The following is an 18,068-nucleotide window of genomic DNA, read 5'->3' as shown; positions in this document are numbered from 1 at the left end:
ATGCTAAAGTCCTGTTCTCATTGATTATAGCTCAGCTGTCACCTGTAACGGGCATTTTATAGATGAAAGGGACTAGACAGTTATCAGGTCACAAATCATAATTTGAAAGCAAGTCTGTTTGAACCAGGGTGGTGGCCAAAAGAGCTCTCTGCCTAGGAGTTAGTCATCCATTTCCTGGGATTTGCTTACCTGTATATAAAATGCACTTAAAGTATATCTAAGAGCAAGTTCAGGTTGTGGAGTGTGAAACTTCTTTAGACTTCAGCAGCAGAAGCTTCGTGGAACACAGGTCAGCAAACAGTTGAATCCAACAGGTGACATAACAAAGCCACCTAGGAATTAGGAACTAGAATCAACCTTCACACCTAGTCTAGAGCCCTGGGAGGAGGAAGTTTTTAAAATTTTTAAAATTTATTTATTCAAATTACAACTCAATTGTTATCCCATCACTTGTATCCTCTCATTCCTCCCTCCCTCCTGCTTTCACCCTATTCCCCTCCTCTAGGTCTAAGACCGACGGGGAACTCCTTGCTCACTATATAGTCATAGGCTATGAAGTCTCATCTTGGTAGCCTGTTTATTCTTTCTTTGAGTGCCATCAGGCTGTTTTGTCAAACCCTGAAGCTATCAGCAAGAGTCATAGTGGAGCCAGAAAGTGAGAAAGAAAGCCATGAAGGAAATTTAGCATCCTACTCTCAAGTCAGAGAAGGAGAGATGTGCTGTGCAAGCCAGAAGCAAAGGGGCCTGGGGCTTGGTTTCCTGTGGAGCCAAGCAAAGAGATATGGGGTGCAGAGGATGGATCTGGGAGCAGCCTTGGGGTGAGCTTTGGCTCAGTTTCCCTCACTCTATACCAACATCAAGCTCAGATCAAGTGCCGGTGTTGTTTCCCTCCAGAGCCAGCTGTGGTCATTCTGAAGACATCTTCACGCCTCACCTTGGTGGCCAGCAGCTCTCTGGCATGCTTCCACTTCTCCAATCTAGTCCCCTCCAGTCGCTCCATCCTGCAGAGGTCTGTCTGAAGCACAGTCTCACTGTGTCACCAGCAACAAGGACGGAGGCACAGTTCAGTTCCTTCCTTTGTCCCCCTGACACCTGAAGTTTTCTTTTCCCTCAGGAAAAAAATTCCCTTAGAGCAGTGGTTATCAACCTGCCTAACGCTGGGACCCTTTAATACAGTTCCTCACGTTGTGATGACCCTTGACCATAAAATTATTTTTGTTGCTTCTTTATAATTGTAACTTTGCTACCGTTATGAATCATAATGGAAATGTTTGTGTTTTCCAATGGTCTTTGATGACCCCTGTGAAAGTCATTTGACCCCCCTGACATACAAAGGGGTTGCGACCCACAGGTTGAGAAACACCGCCTTACAGAAGGGAGTTCTCTTTATTCTGGTAAAACTGAGATCCACCCAGAGCTTCAACACAGAAAATAATCCCAGGTTGAGCCAGTAAGGATCAGAATGGGCGTTTGCAAAAGACGTCTTTAACATAGATCCTAAACACAGGGATTAAGAGAAAGAAGGATGCTCAGAGAAAGAAGAAAGCAAGGCTGAGTGTGGATGTGGGCTCTTAAGGGAGGAGGAGTCCAGTTTTCATTCTGTGAACATTTTTTTTTTTTGTAAACAAAGTTTTAAGGTGTATTTACAAAGAATATTGTCCAGACTTAAGAATGAGAAGGGAGTGCTGAGGACTCAGGGTTGCAGGTCCTATGTAAGCAGTTTTATTTACTGGGTTTGACGTTTTTGTTTGAGATGTCTGTAGAAAAACAGACTACATCAGTTGACTTTTTTTTTTTTAATTTCATCAATGGTGCCTGAAATTTCTAGTCCTTTCCCAGTAGAAAAAGCAGGATGCAGTGGTCCTGTTCTTTCTCCTGAGCTTTTCCTATAGTCTCATCCCATCCACCCGTCTTCCTATCCAGCTTCAATGAGACCATGGAAAGTATCTCAGTGATTTGAGGAGCCCCATTTCCAGCCCCTCCCAAGGATACAGCCCAAACACCTTTGCGAATGGTCAAAGGTCCCCACAGTTCTTACTTTTCTAGGTCAGCTGCCTTCTTTGCCACATAATCTTCAGTTCTCTTTCTTTCCCCATATGTGCCACGCTCTCCTTCACCTCCTTTTGGCCTTCTCCCCACTTTGTCCGCCATGTGAGTTTGCATTCTTGTCTAAACATCTGACATGACCAGCTGGAAAGGAGAAAGATTTGTGGACTAGTGGTTGCAGAGGTCTCTGCCCATCACAGTGGAGAGGGTGTTGTTGGAGGGCACAAGCACGTGTGTGCACATACAAGTGGAGGCCAGGGGTCAACTGTGTCTGTGCACCCACACACATATAGGTAGGCTAGTGCTGTATCTTAGAAACTAACCACTCCACCATTACATCTACCTTTCTGATTATGCCCCAAACCCATTTCCTCTGAGGACTTTTCTCAGATGTCCATGACATCATTAGCCACTGCCTCTTCTGAGTTATCCTTCTGTCTTCTTCAGCGATAACTATCCCAGCATGGTTTGGAAGCATGCTGATTCCACAAACATTTTACCAGATTACATCCTACTCCAAAAGAAGCCTCAGTGACTTAGAAGACCTTGAACGGGAAGTGAAGGAACACCATTCACCTGTATTAGGGCAAGGCAGAGACGCTTAGCGTGGAGCTCAATGTTAGCTGGCCAGTGAGCCCTAGAGTTCCCCCTGTCTTTACCTCCCCAACACTGGGATGGCAAACATGCACTACCATGCTCAGAATTTTTTAAAAAACGAGTTCTGGGGGCTGAACTCATGTTCACATCCCTTGTACTCTGCCAACTGAGCCGCTGCCATCTCTGACACTTCTGTGGAGCCTTGTCCGTGCTAAGCATGGGCCATAACACCAAGAAGCACTCAAAAACTTTGAACACTTGTGACTCCCTCATCTTGGTTGCTACCACCTATGACTTCTGTTCCTTACTGACTATTTCTTTTCTGATAGTAGCTTCTTATTTTTATAGTTGCTAATATTATCTAACTATTACCTAAAGATCTGTAAGATCCTGATCCCTAGGAACTCCTGTGTGCTCCTAAGACTGTTAGAACACAGTTCCCTTTCCAAGACGACTGGGTCCAGGCCTCCAGTCTGGCACATGTGTCTTGCCATCATTGTAAGATTTCCAGAGCCTGTTTGGAGATAGACTGGTTATTTAAAACATGGAATCTGTGTCTTGGGAAAAATAATAAACAAGTTTGATGGGGAAATGAATTAGCTCTGTGAAGCTCACTTTTCTAGGTGGTTACAGGATGTGTTCCTGAGTTCTTTATAGACAATCTTCTTTAGAGGAGTCACTGTTTTAGGGAGTCTGCAGGGAAGTGGAAGAAGAGGTCAACTGAAAACATGCTTGTGTATGAATGGAAACTAGGTCCAAAAGGGGGAAATACTAGAAGTATGAATCTGTGTTTCTTGTTTAGAGTGTTTGCAATGGATTGTTGGTTTGAGGCAGACACCACATTCTAGAGTTACCACAGTCCCTGAAATGTTCTTCAAGAGTGTGATCCAGCCCAGTGACATTTATGGGCCATACTTAGTGTGAAGCATTGAGGTGTTTTACGGGTTTTCTACAGATGGTAAGAACACATCATAGTTCAGCTTAATAGGATAAATGGATCTTTAGTAGATAGAAAAGAAAATGGCATTTTGCTTGGACTTTTCTTATAGTTAGGAAAGATTCACGTGGCTCAGCATCCACATTCACCTAAGCCAGCACATGAGAATAGTCTTACAGGTGACATGACATACCAGGGTGGTGGCAAGAACGCGTGTATCCTAAGCTACTGACTTCATTCTGAGCATTAGAGGGCCCAGTGATTGACAGGTGCTTTCCAGCCTCAAAGAAATTTTTCAGAAAAATGCATTATAAAAGTAGAGTGAGGTCTATTTGGAGCTGGAGGACAGCAGAGGGAGATGGGAGATGGAACAAGAGAAGGTAGTCGATGGATATGGTGGTGGGTATGGCCAAAGTGCACAATTAGTAATATGAAAATGTAATGAAATCCATCCTTTTCTGCCTTGTGGACAATGAATATATGCTAACAAAATAATAATAACATACAAAAGAAAGCCAACACTTAAACATATGTTCATTTTAGAAGTCTTGAAAAGATAGCACCAACTTTAACTGGGTGTGAAAGAATGCAATGGGTAATATAACCCTTGCTTCTGTTCAGCAGCTGAGCTGCAAAAACTACATTGTTAAAAACAAAATGAGAATTATTTGCAGGATTCTCTATTTTTTGATCCTCCTTTTCCTTACTCTCATTCTCCTTTTATATAAAATTATGCAATTTGGGAGAGAAAAATATTTACACGGGCGCTATAGATTGCTAGCAAACAAATGCACGGACATCGCTTGTGTAGAGCTGAGTTTCACACCTAGACCTGGCCGTTGACAGCCATGCATTCTGATGGATGGCTGCTTCAAACTTGGCCTGACGGTGGTCTCTAGAACACGCTTACTCCTCAGGGTGAGAAGGGCTATTTAGTGCGATGAAATACTACTCTGCCACAACTTCCTTCTTCACAATTCAATCATGGAAAATCCTTCCCCAGCGCTGTCACTGAAATCATTACACTCAGAATTAAACATGGTGTAATGGAGCTGCTGACAAGACCCTGAGGTCCTATTGACATGCCAGGTCTCACATTAATAGTCAGCTTCTCTGCATAGTGGAAAGGAAAAGACCTGCACATTGGGGGTTGTTTTTGCTTCCCTTTGGAACTCCTGTAATCATGCCTGTTCCTGGTTTGTTTTCAGATGTTGATCTGCAGCTCCTTGACTTACCAGGTCAATGGGGCTGCTCAGCCTTTCCCTTTCCCCCTTCCCCTTCCCCCTTCAGTGCTCAACCCTACTTTAAAAACCAAACAAAATCTGCATCAGCCAAGCCTCCCATGCCTGTCTCTCTCTCTCTGCCAGCTCTGCCTTCTCATCCCTTTTGATTCATACTTCCAGCTCACCCGTCTGTTATCCACCACCACAAATTGCCTCTTTGTCCTTTCTTTCATATTTCTTCCAAGTTTGCAGCTTTATTCTTCCTTTTGTTTCTTCTCTAACCCCGCCCCCACCTTCTAGTATCTTCCACATGTTTCATGAAGGCAGTAAGATGCAGAGCAATGAGAACAATCTTCAGAGTGAATGACACTGACCCAACTTTTTTTTTAAATTAATTTATTCTTGTTACATCTCAATGTTTATCCCATCCCTTGTATCCTCCCATTCCACCCCTCCCCCATTTTCCCATTATTCCCCTCCCCTATGACTGTTCCTGAGGGGGATTACGTCCCCCTATATATTCTCATAGGGTATCAAGTCTCTTCTTGGCTACTTGCTGTCCTTCCTCTGAGTGCCACCAGGTCTCCCCCTCCAGGGGACATGGTCAAATGTGAGGCACCAGAGTACGTGAGAAAGTCGTATCACACTCTCCACTCAACTGTGGAGAATATTCTGACCATTGGCTAGATCTGGGAAGGGGTTTAAAGTTTACCTCCTGTATTGTCCTTGGCTGGTGCAGAAAGAATCAAATGGTATATACTCACTTATATCTGCATACTAGCCCAAGGGGCATGTCCCACGAAAGCCTTCACTTACCAGGAAACTGGGACAAAGGGGAAGGCATCCTATTGGGACTCTAAATGAGAGACGCATGGGAGAATAGCAAAATAAAAGGATACAGAGGGTCCTAGAAATCTACAAGTAGAACAATATGATAGGCAGATTTGGGCCCAGGGGTCCCGCTCACTGACCCAATTTTTATTTCCTCTTCTACCTAGTTAAGTTTCATCCTGCCTGACTATGGATGGGCCCATTGGTGCCCAGACCTGGTGCAGGGCTTCATAGCTGCTGCGATTACAATGGTTGTGTCTTGGCACCCCCAAAATGACATTTCAAAGACTCTCTCCTATTTTCTGTCTCTTGAATTGTTTCTGTTCTTTTTTCTGCAGTGTACTCTGAGCCTTAGAATAGATGGTGTAAATGGCTGTCTGAGGTTAAGCATGCATCTATCCCTTATTCTCAGTACTTACATTGTTTATTTATGAATGTCTGCATTATCCACTGCATTCACTAAAAAGAGAGACTTCTCTGATTAAGGCTGAGAGTAACTATTTAAAAGAGAACCTTGGCTTTATGGCATTTAGCTTAATAACGACATTCATGCTAACCCACGATTTCCCTCACTATGAGTTTTCAACCAGGTTTATAAGCATATATTCTCTCTCATGGAATGTATCTCAAACTCAGAGAGCAGTTGGTTACTGTTGTAATAGCCGTGCCACTATTGCACAAATGGGCACGTCTTATCTGCCAGGTTTGTTTCATAGATCATAGACTTGAAAGCCCTTTGAAATGCCATACATTTAAAATTGATACTGGAATCTGGTGGCATCAGCTTTTGGAAGCACTATAGTAATTGAATTACAGATCACATTTACTTGAATAGATTGCCTTTAATGGCACTGAGTCTAGAGACAGCGGAGGGGTCTCTGGAGAGTAGCAAGGCCTTTGGGGAGGAGGGGAACTTGACCCCAGAGCCCTAGCATGGATAGGGAATAAAGTGGAAGGAACAAGGGAACAGAGACCAAAGTGACTTGAAATAAACATGTTCTTGAGGGTGGGTTGATACAAGACTCCTTGGAGGCAGAGCCAGTGTATCCCTAAGAGCAGTCCTTGTTTAGATAATCTGCAATGTTCAGATTGTGGCTTCTTGGCAAAGAGTCACCTGTGAGTCTTTATTGGATTATTACCAGTGTTTATGATGCTTGTTCTGAGCTGTGGTTAGCTGATGCTCCCGACACACAGAACTCTCTGCCTGGCATAGCATCTCCTATATAAAACACTGTTTTCAGTAAAGTTAAGCAACCTTGTAGAATTACACAGCAGTAACCTAGGAAACTGCTTCCTTTTGATGTCTTCCTCTCAGAGGACTCTGTTCAGACCTTGATCACTAGAGAAGCTGAGGTTAAGCTTTGTTTGTGGAGTTTCCTATATGTTGTATATGTAAAAGTTGACGTGAATAAGCTTTGCTCTCGAAGATTTCTATCTGCTTACAACCCAAATAATTTACAAACTTACTAGATTTGTATCTTTTTTTCAAGTCAAGAAAAGAGAGATTTGTTCTACTTTAAAACAGCCATGGAGTTGATGTTTCCTGCAAATTATACAGTAAATTAAATTATAGGCAAAGGAGTTAAAGAATTATATGAGATAAACTTTTATTTTTAACTTATAAAATCAGAGGAAAATTCGTTTCAAGGTTAATAACCGTGCGATAAGAATTCAACCCGAAATGGGAGTAATAAGAGAAATAGCATATGCATTGAGAGAGCTTATGCATAAACTATGATGAGCTTGGAATATTACAAAATGACCTCCTGTTTAATCTTCAGTTAAAATGACAGTTCAAGAGTTTAAGATATTTGTTATACATGATAAATTATGCACAAGGAATTTTACCTAGATGTAGGTCTGGTGGAGTAAGCCCAGGATCCTAGTTAATCAAGAGAGACTCGGGGCAGGACAATTTGCAAGTTCAAGGCTATTCTGAGCAATATATAGAATCTAAGATCAGTCTAGGAAACTTAGTGAGAGCCTAGAAAAGCAAAACAACAACAACAACAACAAACAACAACATGAACCAACCAACCACACACACAAACAAACAAACAAAAACTCTATAGTGGGAGATGCCACTCAGTATAAAGCATTTATTTTATTTCTTCAGGGTTCATATTTACCATGAAGGAATGAGGAAAATCAGCTACTATCACACCCCTTGGCAGCAGAATTGAAGTTCATACGTGCTCTAAAACTACAAGTCTAATAGTGTTTTCCTCTTTTTGCCACAAGATCACAGAGTTGGAACAAGAAGTCTAGAAACCTTTTCATTCCCATTCCTTCTTTTTCCTCACAGGTCGCTACCCTCAGGAGAACAAGGGCACCTACATCCCAGTGCCCGTAGTGTCGGAGCTGGAAAGCGGAAAGTGGGGAGCCAAGGTTATCATGAATGAGGACAGGTCTGTGCGGCTTTCCATCCAGTCTTCCCCCGAGTGCATCGTGGGGAAATTCCGCATGTATGTTGCGGTCTGGACTCCGTATGGCATCCTCCGTACCCGCAGAAACCCAGAAACAGACACATATATTCTCTTCAATCCTTGGTGTGAAGGTAAGGAGAAAGTATTCCATTTTCTCATCTTAAAAATTCCCCACAATTCCAAAGCAGCTGCTATGAAGGAATGAAAGGATTATTCCAAAGAACATGTCCCTTTCTGATTCTGTGAGTTACTTTTGTGTTATGAAACCAAATACATGACAAGAAACAACTTATTTATCCTGGCCAATAGCCTGAGAACAAAGTCCTCCATAACAGAGAAGGTGCCATGTCCAGTCACAGAGTATGCATGGTCAGGGAACACAGAGAGATTGCCAGTGCTCAGCTGGAGCTCTTCCCGCCATTTTATTCCATCTCGTATCTCTCCCATGGGATGATGGACCACACCTAGGGTGGGGCTTCCTGGCCTCCGTTAAACCTCTCTGGAAATGTCTCCTAATAATTCTAAATCCACTCAACTGGGATTACTCACCACTCAGACATACCCTGTTTTCTCAAGATTGAAAGTGAGAAAGAGAGAAAATTTATCCTCAGTGTAAGTGAAATAAATGCATGCTGATACGTACTTATTTCAGGAATTAATTAAAGGTTGCTTAAAGCTGCATGGTTCCTTATGGACCTGTGGTGTCTACTCAGTCTATTATTTGTTCTGTAAGAAAAAAAAAAAAGATTTATTAAACTTGATGTTCAAAACTGCTAGAACCCAAGACTCTACTTTTAAAAAGGAATAAATTCGCTAGGTAAATATCATAACTAATATCACCGCCCTAATTCAGGAACAGGAAGTCCAATGGGATCCCACACAGTTGTTTATGCTCAGGGTACTTTCACATTCTACAAACCATTGCCCTGCGAATACAGACATGGAACTGCAACTACACTTTAACAATGTATCACTTTATCTCTAATGTTATTTTGAATTATTTCTATATGTTGGGGAAGCTTGACCTAGTCATATTTAGATTGCTTGGCTGGGTTCAATGTGTTCCCTACCAAGTCTGCTTAAAACCTCAAACCACACAGGGGCTTTGTCTTTTTGCCCCCTTCCTCATTTCTGGCATCCCTGCCTCCCTGCTGCTCCCATACACACTGTGGAGCTGAGAGAGGCATCTAGTGATGGATCCGTACCAAGGGGGCAGTTGGGTATCTAAGAGCTGAGAGCAGGAGACTACTCCTATCGGCCTGTTGGAGTTGAATTTATCTGTCACCACCCAAACATCTTCTAAACATGGGTCTGTGCTATTTTTTTATTTTGCATAACCTTTTGTTTGTAAAAGTTGCTTTGGGTCTGGACTTTCTGGTGTAGATATAGACTAATAACAGGGCAGCAATTTTTTTTTTAAACCTCTGATAAACACATATCTAGATCTCTGTCCTTTGACTTAAATCTTCCAATGAAGCTGGCACACGGAACCTAGCTGATCCTGCCCTCGCACCCACCAGCTCTCATCATCATCTCCTCAAAACTCTTGTGTTTCTATACAAGACACATGTTCAAGATTCATGTAAGCAAGAAACGGCCACTTGGGCCATGTGTAGTTCAAAGATGCAGTCCTGGTTATAGAAATCTCATCAATTATATATAAGACATTTTACAACTGGAACATGGTGTGCTTTTTGCAGAGTTGGGGAATCAAGGTGTCAACTAAGGGGCTGAAAGTGAATTAGAAGTGATAGCAGAAATGATCAGCAAGTGTGTGAAGCTGGAAAGGAGAGTTAGAGTACATTTGAGGGTTATATATTCCTAGGGAAGACACACAAACAAGGGAGGAAATAAGAAAGTATAGTATAGTATAGTATAGTATTGTATGGCATGGTACAGTACAGTATAAACAGCATTTAGGAGTCCAAAAGAGAAACATGAAAGAAAACGTGAGACTGAAGAAATATGTAGAAGGACTAAGAAATTAATGTTTTAAGCATCCACATTTATAAATTAAACATGAGATGGTAACTGATTATCTTTGAACTGCAAAAAATAGTCCTAAGCTTTTACACAACTACCCAGGATGTTTGAGGAATGGCGTGATTTATCCAAAGCACAATTTGTTCACAGTTTTATGAATTGTCTCATCTGTGTAATGTGTGGCCACACCCCTTGAGGAAAAAATATGTTAGTGGTTTTGCCTGACATAGTGATTTTCCACTTGAGCCCTCTAGGAAGTAAAGACCTTGTAATTTTTAAGTGCCCCACTGCTCTCCTGGTCTGCTCTTGTATGCACGATAAACAGTTGCAGGTACTTCCATTCAAAATGTTGCCTAGTGACAATGTGCTCTGTGCCCTAAAACCTGTAGACCTTCGTGTGACTCCTGAAGCCATAGCTGGGAAACACTGGCTCTAGAGCCAAATTGGCCTGCACAGGATGGGGGAGTGAGGTGAAGGGTCTGAGAGAAGTGGCCTATTGATCCCAGGGACTGGTGTCATGGCACTTGTGTGCGTGTACATGCTGATGCATTGAGCGGGGATTCCTTGGGACCCTAGAAAGTAGGTTATAAAAGGGACAGACCTTGGTGCAATGGGGAAAAAAAGTAACCAAGAACCTAAAGCTGTGGAAACAGAGTCAGGTAGAACAAGGTGCTGGCAACGGGGCATGCCCAGTGTGGCAGCGATGACTAATGTGACAATGCACATTGTGTTGAAAAATTGCACCAGAACCCACAACATTTGAGAGAACATATTCAGCTGTGCTCCTGGGGGCAGTTCTGGCTGCTTCACATTCATGGGCAATTTATCCTACTTAATCACCAGATCATTAACGGGGATCGATAGCAACAGTAGCCTGATGGGGGCAGAGGTGGATGCAAGGAGAATTCCTGTGTAGTGCTTAAGTTAATATCGCTAACAGAGCTTCAAGTCTGTTCTAAAAGGGTGCTCTCCTCTGGAGTGTTGGACTCAGAGCCATCCCCATAAAGGCAGGAGGAGCGAGTTGGGCATTTATTGTGACTTTATCTTGTCTGACCACTGAGGAACTATGAATTATTGAATGTTTTTCACTATTTAAATGTCAAATGCTCCATTTTAGTAGGGTGACATTGATCTCAGTGGGTGAGTTCTGGAAGATTTATATTTCTAGTGATTTTGTCTAGTACCCTGAGTCAGTATTTAGTCTTTATTTGGGCCATATCTGTATCTGTGTATTAACTATACATTTCAGAGGGATCTCCCCTCTTGACAACTTGTCTGTGTCCCTGACTTTCTTTACTTAATTTAACCTCAAATTTCCAGCATCCACACAGTGTCTGGGTGCATAGTTAATGCTTCATAAATGTTTAAAGCATTTATTTAATAACTCCATGTAAACAGATGTAGGTTCACCAAACCATATCCCGACCATAGGTCAGGCATAAACATAATCTCAGACCTTACCATATTGTAAACAGAAAAAAAAAAACATATGGGGAGGTGATTGAGGCACATGTCTGAATGATATATATGTAGATTTCTCTATCAGCATCCAATACCAAGTTAGCTCCAATGATCTTTTGCCTTGTTTATTCCACAAAATTGTGCATTTCCTTTAGAGCAAGTAAACTGAATAAATTCAATGTAAAGAAAATGCTTGCCATTTATTGTATGTTTTTATAGAGATTAATAAATATGGCCAGCCTGTGTCTTATAGTTAAACCTACCTTTTGACTCTTTGCTTAGTAACTCCACACAACCCTTAAGAGCCTTCAGTACAGAATGAACTGGGGTTCCCAGAGGAACAGTGACAAATGGCCTCTGTTCATGGAGGCCCTTGAGCCTACATTCAGAATTCAGGCCAGAGCTCCTTATCCATCAATCCACACATGTACATGTCTTGCCTGTGGCCATGGCAACTGGATAACCTATGCAATATTGCTTATTCATTTGCAGATATTAAGAGCTCAGTGCTTAATTGAGCACTAGGGATAGCCACGGAGAATGAGATAATTTTGACCTTATAGAGGTACTAACAGGATTTTCCAAGTGAGATGCTAATAAAAATCTAATTACAACAGTAAAAAAAAAAAAAAATGCTAAAATAAGTAAGTGCCAAACAAGAGCATAAAACATGGCCTCTGACCAAGTTGGAGCTGAAGCCAGAACAACCAGCAGCTTCCTGTACCTTACTCAGGCCCTAGACGCCATTTAATCAGCAGCGCGTCAGTTTCCAGATCAGCTCTCAGAATACTGTAAGGCTGTGTTTGTTTAGCCGTGACCTGAAAGACCATGAAAGTCATGACAGACTATAGCACGTAGAAGGACAAATTAACTCTGGGTCTACATGACAATGCAGCTGGTCCTGCAAACCAAACCCTAGAACAAGCACACAGCTCCAACACTCTCTGAGGCTTCAGACTCTAATGTCCTTATGGAAATGACTCGTTTTTTTTTTCTTTTCTGTTTTTATTCTTCTTTCACACAATATCCTGTCTGCAGCCTTCCCTTCCTCTCCTCCCACCAGTCCTCCTCAGCTCCTCTCTCCTCCTGAATCACAGCTCTTCCATTTCCCTTCAGAGAATAGCAGGTCTCCCAGTGAGATCAACTGAACACAAGATGCACAAACCCACATTTTAAAAAAAAAGCTGAAGGAGGCAGCCCTGTAGGAGGAAAAGGGTCTCACGGGCAGGCAAAGGAGTGAGAGACACCTCCATCCCACTGTCAGGAGTCACACTGGAACCCCAAGCTAAACAACCACAGCATGCGTGCAGAACACCCAACACAGACTCAGGCAGGCTCTGTGATTGTCCATTCAGGTCTCTCTGAGCCCCTATGAATCCTACTTGGAAATTACTCACAATGAGAAAGAGAAGAGAGCTAAGTCACTCATTCCACCATGTAAATCATCTTTTTTTTTTTTTTTTAATACCAAGTGAGCCTCATTCCATGTGGCTCTGCAATCAGAAGGGACAAGATAATTCTGGAAGGAGCAAGGATGAAAGAATCTAATCTAGAGTTGTACTCATGCACGTGGCTTGTGCTTATGCCTGTGGGGGAAAATTCTCACAATCTTCAAAGTATGTTTATGGGTGTATCTTCCTAGCTTGTGTGCTTTGGAAAACATGACCTTTGGCTGGGTGAGATGATGCACACAGCTAATCCCAGCATGAGGCAAGATGAAACAGAATTGCCAGTTCAGGGCCAGCCTGGATTACATGATGAGCTTTTGTTTTCCCCTCAAAAAGAGGGAGAAACAAAGTAGGGGGAGGGAGAAGGATAAAGGGGAGGGGGAAAAGGAAGGGAATTGTAGCGGAGAGGAAAAGAGATAAGGGATAGAGTCACTCTCTCTCTCGCCAGAAGCTCAGGGTTGGAGCTGAGGGAGTGTCCAGCAGCTGAGTTGATGACCACCACACCCAGAGGCCAGGACCAAATTGTTGTCCTCGTATTTCAGAAAAGAAGCAGGCCTTGAGGCATCACATGAATTGGTTAAGGTCATACAGAAAATAAGGAAAAAACTGAAACAAAAACTCGGGTATAGCAACTGTTATACTTTTAAGAAATTTATTATGTCGATAAATTTTTTGTCAACTCGATACAAACTAAAGTCGTCAGATTTGATTGTGGGCATGTCTCTGGGGCATTTTCTTGAGTAACAGTTAATGTGAGAGGGCTCAGCCACTGCGGGCAGTACCACCAATGAGGCAGGTAGTTCTTGGTTGTATAAGAGAGCAGGCTGAGCAAGTCATAGGGAGCAAGCCAGTAAGCAGATCCTCCGTGACCTGCTTCAGTTCCAGCCTCCAGACTTCTACAGTTCCTCCCTTGACTTCCTTTCATGCTGAAAGCCGTGAGGTAAAGGAAACCGTTCTCTCCACACATTGTTTCTCGGTCACAGTGTTTGTCATAATAGGAAGTGAATGATGGAGTATGGATCAAGAGAAACATTTAGATGGCCAGCAGACAATTCTGTGACCACTTGTCAGTGTTAGAAAGGCATGTCCTTAAAATAAACAAACAAACAAAAGGAAAATGAGGTTGATAGTTATAGAGCGAAGGAAAATTCTCTAGGAGGAAAAAAAAGAAAGAAAAAGAAAAAGAAAAGAAAGAAAGAAAGAAATGAAGGTAGGCCAGGTCAGGCACAGGCTCCCTCAGAGAGTACAGCTAAGCAAAGAATCTCTGACATTTTCTTTGTACAATTGCTTCATGAATAATAGTTCACTTTCTGAAGGCACATAATCTGAAAAATCGTTAACCAGCCAAACCAACAAAGTGGCACATACCAAATAAACTTGCAAGCTGCTGCCTGTTGTAGCTTCATGCACCTTGTTTCCAAAAAAACGATAATGGTCCAGTCACTAAGGCCCGGTTAGTGTGTCATCAGTACTGGAGCTAAGAGGTATAGAGCAAACAGCTCCTTAGTGGCTACAGTAGACTATCAAGATGGAAATGGATAGGAACCTTCCAGAATAAAAGGCCACATTCTGAAAATGCCTTTCTTTATGGTCTGGTGTGTTCCAATTGTTGGAGATAGGAAGTCATCTCTAATATGCCTGCAGGCCACGCAGTCCCAGGTTGATGCCTTTTCTGATTTGCCTCAACTTTTACACAAAAGGGAGGCTAATCTATAAAAGTGGGATCAGCCGAAGGAATCCTGATCCTTCCTGTGAATCTACCTTCTCTGGAAGGGTGGGTGATACCTACTGCCTTTAGAATTGAGAAGCAAGACCAAGTTCTGGTGGAAACGCCTTGCGCGCAGGGTTCTTACCATCGTTTCTTTGGTCACTCAGCTATCATCTTGCTAAACCCTACCCTCAGTGGCACTGAACATGGGATCTGGTTTAACTTTAAAACAGTGTATAAATACCAGAAGGGGTTTTTGAGCCTCACGCTGATGAATAGGCTCTTTCTCCCAGAGGGGCTACATAGATGCTAAAAATATAAGGCGTTTGTCCTTATATGTCTCTTGTAAAGTCTTCTTACTCTGGGTGGGAGGCCAGTGGTAATGTCCAAGGTGGAACATAAAATCTGGTTTATATGTGACTCTAAAAATTTTTTTGTAGTCCACAATTTTTTTCTTTTTTCTTTTTTTTTTTTTTAACTACCTCAAATTTTTCAGCAAAGGAAGAGTAAAGTAAAGTAAATGCCGCATGTACATTGTTAGTCACCTAGAAGGGAGGGCATTTACAAGGCATTCTGTGTGTCCTGTGACAGATCTGCCAGGAAAAGACAAATGGAGAGGCTGTGTTAGGCTCGCCAGCGGCACCCAGTATAATCTGTTTACCTTGGAGTTTAATTTCAAATGGTGGTCTTTTGCCAAGGCATTACTTAGAACCCAATTTCTAAGTAGGCCCAAGGTAGGATTTGATTGTATGACCCACACACTTCTAACTTGGCCTCTCTATGTCCTCACTGAAAGCTCCCAAACCCTGTACACACCAGCATCAAGTGGCCCAAATGCTGGGCTTCTAGAACAATGAGTTAGTTGTTAGTTTATTTTTCTTATGTGTGGAATCCATTTGACTAAGCAGTAATTAAATTTCCCTTGGAACTGAAACCAATCTCAAATATTAAAACAAACAAAAACAACCAGCAGCATACAAATATCAAAATAGAAACATGATTACATTTTACTATTTTTATTAGCCTTTCTAAAATAGGGATTATGGGTAGTTTCCACAGTGATTTTTTTTTTCTGATTCATTTCGAGCAGCTGTACTTTAAAGTGACAGATCCGAATAAAACACAGGACATAAAGTATAGCCTTCCACCCTTAACCTTCTGTTAAAATCATAAATTTAAAATTAAAATTGGGGTTTTCCGTTTGACTCACTTGCCTTGTTGAGGATTCGTGATTACGCCTGGCTGGTTTGAGGTAGGATTTACATCAGGGTAGGCTGGTGTTTACATCAGTGTTGGCCATAGAGCTCTGCCTGTTCACAGCTCTCAGATTTATAACATCCCAGCAAAACAGTAAATTCTTATGTGCTTGGACTTCTCTCACATTATAAGCTAAAGACATCATCTTTATCTCTCAATTCTGCAATAGGCATTCACTTATTTCTTACTCTGTGTGTGTGTGTGTGTGTGTGTGTGTGTGTGTGTGTGTGTGTGTGTGCGCGCGCATACAATTTTTACCATGGTGCTGAGCCCTGGGGACAGTGACCTGATGCTTTGGTGATGTGAGAGACAGTTAACAATCAAATCCTGCTTTCTAATCTCACTAGAATTATGGCCTTGCCAATGGTGGTCCTTTGCTGAAGGTTACTTAGAACCTAGGTTCTTAGTAGGGCCAAGATAGCATTTGGGTCTGCTTCTAAGTTCCTCTCTCTAAGTCCTCATTGCCTTGTCCTTGTCCTTGGCTTCCTTGTGTGAAAGTGTATCTAATATAGTGCCCTTCTTGTGGGGTTCATGACTTTTAGTGCATCAGTTAGGGTGGGGCTGCTAGTTCTTTTGTGCTTTTTTGATAGGATGGTCTCATAAATAGCCCTATCTTAGCCTCAAATTAACAATCCTCCTGCCTCAACCTCCTGAACACTGGGATTATATAGAAAGTTGAAAGTTTGTGGCACAAATATAAATATATAATTGTTTGGTAAATAATTACATTTGCACCATGGAGATATAAGAAATCAAGGCTTAATGCAGCCTGTTTTTGAAATGGCACAAGAAAATATAAATTCTGTTTATATAACAGGTAATGAAAATAATGATAATTGCAGCCTTATTACTCTTAAAGAAAAGAATTAAGGCACCTAAATTGGGCGCAAACTGGGCAAGGTGGTATAGGCCTATAATGTCAGTACTTGAGAGACTTTGGCAGAAGGATGTTGAGTTCAACATGTAGTTGGACTTTTTAACCTCTAAATGAATAGGTAGCTTTGCTTAAATGCAAATATGTTTCCAAAATCACTTTTTCTGATAACAAAAGCTTTACAGAGCCACAAAATAGAAGCAGGGAGATGGCTCAGTGGGTAAAGTGTGTGTCATGGAAGTGTGAGTTACTGGAGTCCAGATCCCTATCTTGGCCATATATTGTGCATTTATAGTGCCCAATAAATATTGGATGGGTGTCAGACTGCTGCAATCCTAGCACAAGCTGGGGAGCCAGACTAACTGAATGTGTAAGCTCGGGACTCAAGCGAGAGACTTGGACTCAGTGTATAACATGGAGAGCAACTGAGGGCACTGGATGTCAGCCTCTGGCCTCCACACACACCTTTACACATATGTGTGCTCCAACACAAGTGAGCACACAGCCATACACACACATAGCATATGCCAAAAAAGAAAGAAAGAAAAGAGACTCAATACACAGAATGAACTCATATCTACAAATCAGAGAGAACAACTATTAATATTCTGATGTATCTCCACTCATTTAAAACATTTTAATCGGCAATTGATTAATGCAATATACAGTCTTTAGCTAATGTATGTACATCATTATATATTTTCATTTTCACTGATTTTCCAATCTTAGAGATTACCCAGAGAAAAATACCTTTTATATATACCAGATGTTTTACTGTGGTTTTCTATAATAATGTCTACATACAAAACTGAAGCAAGCATTTGGATTTGGGGGTGGGGCGTTGAGACAGGATTTTTCTGTCCTGCAACTAACTCACTCTGTATACCAGATTGGCTTCAAACTCAGAGATCCAACTGCCTCTGCTTCCTTAGTGCTGGGATTAAAGGTGTGTGCCATCGCTGCCTGGCTAAGCATTTGGATTTTAAAGTACAATATAGTTATATGCTTTGCTTGCTTTCTCATACTATGTATTTCAGAGTTTTCTCTACCAGTATACACGTATTATTTACAGTAATTTAGAACATGTCACATTGAATACTGCACATATGCTATAGAAATATGTTTCTATAGACACTCAGAAACAGCATTACTTAGTGGTAGGTTCACATTTTTAATTTGCATAGGTACTACCACATTATTCATTTAAAAAGCTATGGACACAGGGCTGGAGAGATGGCTCGGTGCTTGAGAGAACATACTGCTCCTGCAGAGGACAT

The 18,068-nt window shown here is 41.8% G+C and overlaps 1 protein-coding gene across 1 annotated transcript in view; it reads left to right on the top strand.

Annotated features, from left to right (window-relative positions):
- F13a1 (coagulation factor XIII A chain) overlaps positions 1–18,068 on the top strand; it is a 159,731-nt gene that overhangs the window by 39,509 nt on the left and 102,154 nt on the right. The window contains exon 3 of the mRNA XM_051170126.1: positions 7,940–8,191. Within this exon, the coding sequence (XP_051026083.1) occupies positions 7,940–8,191 (252 nt within the window). The remainder of the gene's footprint in view (positions 1–7,939; positions 8,192–18,068) is intronic.

Source organism: Acomys russatus, chromosome 3 (genome assembly GCF_903995435.1).
Source record: "Acomys russatus chromosome 3, mAcoRus1.1, whole genome shotgun sequence".
Classification (NCBI taxonomy): domain Eukaryota; kingdom Metazoa; phylum Chordata; class Mammalia; order Rodentia; family Muridae; genus Acomys; species Acomys russatus.
Note: the sequence above shows the minus strand (reverse complement) of the source record. Positions and strands in the feature narration are given on the sequence as shown.